The sequence below is a fragment of the Mycteria americana genome, chromosome 14, assembly GCF_035582795.1.
Source record: "Mycteria americana isolate JAX WOST 10 ecotype Jacksonville Zoo and Gardens chromosome 14, USCA_MyAme_1.0, whole genome shotgun sequence".
Classification (NCBI taxonomy): Eukaryota; Metazoa; Chordata; class Aves; order Ciconiiformes; family Ciconiidae; genus Mycteria; species Mycteria americana.
In genome coordinates this window covers 5,494,564-5,502,186 of record NC_134378.1, presented here as the reverse complement: position 1 = coordinate 5,502,186, position 7,623 = coordinate 5,494,564, and the positions used below count along the sequence as shown (strand labels likewise).

Sequence of the window (7,623 nt, the reverse complement as noted above, 5' to 3'; positions counted from 1 at the left end):
CTCCTTGCAGTATTAACACACTCCCACCCAGCACACACTGCCAGACCTCCAGCTATGGTTTACAGTAAAGGTGCCGTTTTTATGACTCGGTGTGTAATTAAAAGAACCACTGTAGGACTTATTGGTTGGAATTTGGGGTCTGGGGGGCATTTTGTTTGTTTTTAAACCAGTGGGGCACACAGCACTCTGGGCTTTTTCACTAATCTCTGCACTTCAAATACTGACTTCATCCCACAGCCACCGATAGCTTTTTCCTTTACCCTTTCTCATCCCACTTATCACTGAACTAATTTAATGTTAAAATTGAAGAATAAGAAAAACTTTTAGGAATTGGCCAATTATTTGTTCCTCAAGATACTGCTGCTCGAAACTGATGCCTGCCATCTACTGGTACCTTTCTCAAAAGGCAGTCAGCTTTAAGCCAAAAAGGGCTTCTCTCTACGAACGCTTACAAAGGAAGATAAAGTTACTAATTGACAGAAGAAAAACCGAAGAAAAACCCCCTACAAGTTCTCTAGGACAAAAGCTCTGCAAGTCTGAGAACAGACCAGAAACTGGATACAAGGACAGTTTTTCCCTATGCCATTTATGCTCATCTTGCAACTTGTTTGTTCTGTGTCCCAGTAGAGGAACTTACTCTAAATGCCGAGTTGTGTCATTGACTTTCTTTGCCAATTGTCGATAGTATGGATAGAGAATAATATAAAGTTATGAAATTACAGTAATAAACAGTGGTTCCAAGTTGCTTTCAACGGAATTGCTCAAAAGTGATGAACTAGTCCAGTAAGTGACGCTTACCAGAACGACGGGATGACAACAGGTACCGATGCACATTGATGCTCCCAAATGAGGGGGTTCTGAATGGCTAGGGGGAAAAAACAGATACAGCTCATTTTCCTTGGTAAAGAAAGCAGCTGAAACATAAGGAATGATTTTGACAACTACATTTGAGAACAGAACCGCCTTTCAAATCCAAAGGTGGTGTATTGTCTAGGCGGTTTTCACCTCCAGCATGGCAAGGCGAGTGGCTGAGCCCAGCCTCATACAGCCTGCATACACTGAAGTCGTCGTGCCTGTGCTCCTGCGTCAGCAGCTGCCTGCCCCACGAACAAGCAGTCCGGTCCTCGACTCCGGGGCTGCTGGCCAGGGGTTTTATCACAAAAGTCACACAAAGGGGACAAGCACAGCAATACTGGCTCAGCTAATTAATTCCCAATCAGCTTCTGGAAGTTTAGTTTCCCACCAACCAAGCCAGCAGCTCAGCAGCAATCAGAGGAGTAAACAAGCAGAGTCACCATGTGAACTGACCACGAAGAAACCCTGCACCTATTTGCACCTTCCTGGCAGATACCGCTCTGCTTCTCCGGTCTTTTCTCTCCCTCCTTCCCTATGACCAAGGCTCCCAACAGAATCAGAGAAGCCCAGCCCTCCCTTGTAATCAGAAGTGTCTTTGCAGACTGCGGCTGGAATTACCGAAACATTTCTAGGATCTTACAGTCCTGTCTTCCCTCACGCAGAAACGCTGCTCCGCACTCTCCCCACGTTAGCATCTCTGTCCTGTTTTTTCATGTGCTGGAACAGGAAACTCTTCACTGTTTGCACTTGCCCATGAGCCAGAACCACCAGACCTAGAATGAGTCACACAGATATCTGATTTGGGTAAATTACTTCTTTTTTTGGTTTAAAGACACATGCTACCTGACTTACCACTTTTTCCCAATGCCTGTCTGTAATGCGCTTATTGTAACACACATATAAAATTAACTCAGATTAAAAATGTTACATCACATTACCTTGATGTACCTTTAGAGGACATTGCTGTGTGAATGGCTCAATTATATATCCTATTATACAGGCATTTTTATCATAAAGCACTGAGAAGAATGGCAGTTACCTCCCCCTTATTTATTTCCCTTTTTTATTCTTTTAATTACCGGTCTCTTTCTTCAGATTAACTAGGAAGAGTTGTGACTGTTTTCCCATCAGTTTATCAGAATTATTTTTAATCTACAAGATGAGAAATGTATTTCAATTAATATTGCCTTGGCTGAATTTTTATTCCAATTTAGCTTCACCTTATTTTATAACTGACCATACTAAAGTCATGAGCAGAAACACCGAGAGCACTTTCTGATGGACTTCAGGAGTAGAGCTTCTTTTTTTTCCCCCCACAGTAATTTGACATTAATGGATTGTAAACTTACTATTTTTAAAAATATCCATCTCTTTGCCAGTGGTGGCATGACTTCTATTTCAAGCAACATTTTAATTCAAGAGCCTAATATTTTAACCTCATTCTCCAAAAGCCACATTTCAAATCCTTAAACTGTTTCATAAACTCCTTTACAAACATCTTCAAATGACTCCAGGCTCCCCAAAATAGCACACAGACTGTTTATGCAGCAAACAGCCAACAAGGCACAGTTGCCCATCTCCTTAATCAGAGTTATTTAAAGCATAATGCTATGTACAAATCTAGCAGAGAGCTGTAGGCCAAAATTTTACAAAGTAAAGAGATTTTCAGGTCTTTCAAGTTTTGAGTCTCTGTCTTCAAACACCTTCAAAGGGTCCACATTTCTGATGAAAGCAGTGCTTTCTCTCTAAAGGTAACCTTAATCTGGATACTAAAAACACTTATTCTTAGCCTGCATCTCCAGTATAAAGTCTGCCTGTTCTGCACCTCTGGCAATACCTCAATAGTTTTACAAACTACTAAAAACAAGTCTCAATTTCTGTTTTTGTTTACAAAGACCTATTGCACTCATTCTTAGAAAAGTACAACTGCTTGCAGCATGTTACAAAGCTTTCACATCACTGGGTTCTTAACTTAGCAGGAGTCACAATCATTCCAAGACAAAATTTTGCAGATGTACAGCTAGGTAAAAGTCCATCTGGAGGAGAGAGTTCTCCGGAACCACCTGAAATTCTCAGAACTGGCAAATGAAGTGGTCATCCACTGACAGCCCATCACAATTCCAACCAGCACAGTACAACCACCCAGTATGTTGGGAAATCACCCACTACTCAGGCTGAAGTGATGCATTCTCAAGCTTCCTTGAGTCAATGATTTTATTTTTCTTAAGAATATTTCCAGAGGACAGAGAGACACAGATATTTTACAAGTCTTCATATTCAGCTCTTTCTCCAACCCTTTAATAGAAAAAAAACCCGCAAATGGAATCTTTTTAGTAAGTGCCAACACTGCTCTCAGCTCTGGCTAGGAGACAGTCCCTGCCCCAAAGAGCTTCCATTCTAGGAGAGAGAATAATACAAAGGTGAGGTTCACAGGGAAAACAACAAGGAAGGTGACATGGTTTGTCATGCTGCTGGTGCCATACATGGAGACTGGTACATCTTTTTGTGCTGGCAGTCAGTACGTAGACACTGAATAGACCACATATTGCACATGACAGAACATGTTCTCTCTGCAGGTGTTTGGAAGGGAGAAGGTAAAGAAGCTCTCAAGAAAGTTTTCAAGGCAGTCCTGTGATGAGGAAGGCATTTGTTCTATGTAGAAATTTTTGCCTATTTACACACTTTTTTTAAAGAAAATAAAATTATAGTTAACCTGTCAAAAACACATTCATCACATCAGTTGCCTTACAAAAATAAAATTTTCAAACAATGTGTTTCTAAAATAAATATCAATAGGGTTGGAAAAAAAATAAATACATGTATCCAAGCTATCTTGTTAAAGCACAAAAAGCTACAGTTCCTTACTGAAAAGTAGCCATGGAGTCCTGATTAAAGCAGCAACTGTTCAGAGCATCCTTCTCTTACAGTAACACATGAAGAAGAGTCCCAAGCAGCAAAGAACAGATTCTTAATAAAAGAAATATATAGGACTGTGTTCCTTATAGGAAAGTACAGACCATTTTCATCTTTGCTGAATGACAGAGGCTAAAAAACAGTGTTCCATGATACAACCCTGCTGAAATTTTCTGGTATTACCACGCAGTGAGAGGCTAACATCCTTTCTCTTGCTAGGGAAAAAAAAAGGTCCATCTGTGAATTTGATTGTGAATATATGTGTATAGTTCCCTGATTGAGCAAAAAATTAATCCTTCTTAAAAATACTGAGCTACTCTTCCTCTCCCTCCCCAAACAGCAACTCTCATGTACGGAAACAAGATATTTTAAACACAATGCTGCCTACAGAAGGACTGTTACAGCATAGGGAGCCAGAGGCAGCTCGACCTCAGGCAGGAGACTTTTATTGCTTGGGAGCACAAGCTGCACCAGTTTGGAATGGTCCAACATGAAATCAGTGTTTCCATGGCAGCCCCTTGCATTTCAAGGGCTAGTTGATTGCCCTGAGCTCCTGCTGTCAGGAGTCAGTCTCAGTTTGGCCGGTAGTAGTCACAGTGCTCTAGGTAACAAGAGGCAGGGTACCCTATTCCCTACTCTCATAAGGCAGCCGTACCACACCAGGAAATCAGTTTCCTTCTTGAAGGTTTCAGGTTTTTGTGGTCCTGTATGTCCTCTTACTTTTTAAATAGTTTTTCTACCTATTTAAAAGGAGCAACATGCCCGGATTAACAACAGTGGTCAAGTAGGCAAAGAATCAAATGTCCACAATGCAAGCTCTACATAGGTTTACAATGTACTGGTCATGCATAAACCCCTACAGATCCTGGCAGGCATTTAAACACCTAAGTTGATGTAAGATCAAGTTGCTAATGAACTGACTGCTGAATGGACTGTGGCCAGCTTGAAATCACTGGTAGGTTCTGCATCTGACATCACAAGACTTAAGGCATGTCAAATCAGTGGTCATCGACTTTAACCCTTTTCGCTTTCAAGGAAAGATGCTGCAAGAAAAGAAAAGAAAAGAAAAGAAAAATTGCTTAGCATATACACAATTAGAAAAATGTTCAACTAGAATGCTTTCAGTCTTTAATCCCAAATTAAATAAATTCTTATATAAATATCAAAAGACCACCCTTCCCCAAGCTCTGCTTGTTACTGATACAGCTATAATAAACCTATGAAACCAAAAAACCACTCCCAAAGTGATATTCTGGCTTGGTATAAAATATCATCTTCTAGTATTTCTGTACTACCTGCAAGCATAGGAACAATTTCCCATTGGAAGCAAGTTGCCAGCACGTAAAAGTACACAGAAAGGGACATGTACTCCCAACACCATATATGCATAAACACTAGGAGTACGTACATGAAGTACAAGATTTTAACTAATATATTAACACTGCAGCTGCAGTTGCATTGGGCCTTTGAACTTCTATGCTCTTAAAGAAAAAGGCCTACAAAAATGTGGAAAGAAAACATGAAGAAAGTCCTGCAAAATTTGGAATGAGACATAATTGACTGAGACCATGATCAAGCTGTAGAAGAAAATCTTCTCACACAGAATCCTATTCGGTTGTAATTTGTTTTTAACTTGATACAGGAATAAAAATTCTCATATTTCAGGAATCTCTTATTAGCACAAAGATGTGTTCTTCAGTAGAAAAAGGTTCTGAATGTCTATAAATTAGCAAAAATTTATGTGTCTTGCAATGGCTTGCTTATTCAAAATTCACATGTATAATTCAAAGCTTTACACAACAGGAATATATCTAGTTTTAAATTTTATAAAGACATTCAAGCCTTTTGGCTGATAAGGATAACTGACCAAACTGGAAATTTTCCTCAAAACCAGCACTATTCTCCAGAGCTTCCATTTATTTTAGGATGAAAGCACTGCTTAGGTCATGCTGCAAACTGAGTTCACCCCTTTCAAATCAAAAGGATGGCAATGGTAAAAATTAGGTTCTGATGTCATTTCATAGAATATCTACAACAGTAGTAGTACTACCTTGAAAAACATGTTCTCTCAGTCAGGCAGGTCATACTATTCAAGACAAGCCTTCTTCAATTACAAAAAGCAACCCAAGTTTTGCTTGAACAAGGCACTGAGTCACATTCCCCAACACCACCTACCTAAAGGAAAACCTCACCCCAAAATTGAGCCCATGGAGAGGTCATATCATAGTGGGGTGTCGTGTTGTGTATGGGATGTTACGACATGTAAATATGTGAGTCAAAAGGACTAATTATTCCAGGAGCAGATTTGATACACCTGGAACATTGGCTCATCTCCTTTTTACATCATGCTTGCAGAATGTCTAACAGCAGCTAAAGACTCAGGGGTCTGCCCTGCATTACTGCCTTTGTCAAACGTGGTACAGAAAAAAAGGCAGAAAATATTCAGCTACTTAGTAAGTGCATTTATAGATGGGACGCGTCTGGACAACTGAGATGAATTATCCAAGCTCAACATCAAAAAAACCAACCCTCTCAAGTCAATTACATGGACAGATGCCAATGTTGCTGTACACTGTAACCACAGAGGTATGTCCTAAGGTGCTGCATGCACCACTGTGTTTTTCTTTTTTCCAAAAACCCCAGGAAGTGAAAGAAAACAAACATCAGATTCTCAGAAAAGTCAAATAGTGCAGCAGATGTATAAATCAGAAACAGCCATTTCTGCAACATGGCTGCTGATATCCACAAACAGATCTCTTGTTTTGCAAAAGTCTGATATGCAAGTGTATTTTTTCACCCAGTATTTTGGAAATACTTCACTAATTCAGAATATAAAGCTCAGTAGTTCTTAATCTCCCATGGGAAATTCACATGCAAGATCAATTTGGCAATCTTGCCTGTCCAGTATTTACATGCAATGTGGTATCAACAGCTCCAGCATAACTAACATTTAGATAATACCAATCCAGTTCTCAGAATGACCAGTGAATAAGTCTAGATTGAGGGATTCACATGGGACAGAGTTGATAAAGGATGGTGACAACTATTAAAAGATACTTGTAAAGAAAAGGTACGTATATCACACGCAACAGAATTTGCAATAAAGGTTTGCACAACTAGCAGCTGTTCTTTGCCATTTCAAGTTTGAACAGATCAGTGCTGATTTTTTTGCAGTAAACATAATTAATGCTCAAAAAAAGGCTCCAGATTTACCCAAACATTTGCAAAGCATGCAAAGGCTCCTCTAAAATTATTGTGCAAAGTATGACCACTGCCTAGCTACAGCGCTGCTCAGAGAAGTGCTACCAAGTGCCTATATTCAAGCGTAAAATGGTTGAAGGCTTCATTTACCAGTGATACACTATTTTGTAACTTTGAGATCGTGTCTGTTGGCTGGGTAATAGGGAAAAAGCTTTCATGCATCAATTTATTATCCTCTTTCTTTATTTTAAAACCACTACAACAAACAAAACCAAATTCATTTTTGTACCATTAGATAGACAACAACAAAACAAACACTTTAAAAAGTTCAGATACAAGAGCTGCTAATACAGCAATGGTACCGTTTGGGCTTTATGCTGATTCCGTACCGTTCCTTGCTGGTAAAAATGAGGTGCCAGTTCCAAGAGCCAGGCAGATTCAACGGCAGTCACATCTCTCATGTAATACTTAGCAGTCTGTATGACTTCATTGTAGACTACCCTAGGAGAAAGGGAAAAAACCAAAAAAAATTGTTTTCTATAAAGCAATGAGGGAGAGAGATGATTAACAGCATGTTTAGACAGTTTCACATATATGCTGCCAGAGGTAGTCTTTACAGAGTGACAAGAGAGTCTTTAAGTTATAATACAGCTT

At 39.6% G+C, this 7,623-nt stretch overlaps 1 protein-coding gene across 4 annotated transcripts in view; it reads right to left on the bottom strand.

Annotated features, from left to right (window-relative positions):
- Positions 1–3,036: 3,036 nt before the first annotated feature.
- Positions 3,037–7,623, bottom strand: part of DHX35 (DEAH-box helicase 35) — a 32,073-nt gene continuing 27,486 nt past the window's right edge. For 2 of the 4 annotated variants that reach the window (XM_075517131.1, XM_075517129.1), the window contains exons 21-22: positions 7,359–7,470; positions 3,038–4,811 (exon numbers count right to left, since the gene is read on the bottom strand). In XM_075517131.1, the coding sequence (XP_075373246.1) occupies positions 4,767–4,811; positions 7,359–7,470 (157 nt within the window). In that variant the 3' untranslated portion in view covers positions 3,038–4,766. Of the gene's footprint in view, positions 4,812–7,331; positions 7,471–7,623 lie in introns of all 4 variants that reach the window. The other 2 variants (XM_075517128.1, XM_075517130.1) reach the window with 2 other exon arrangements.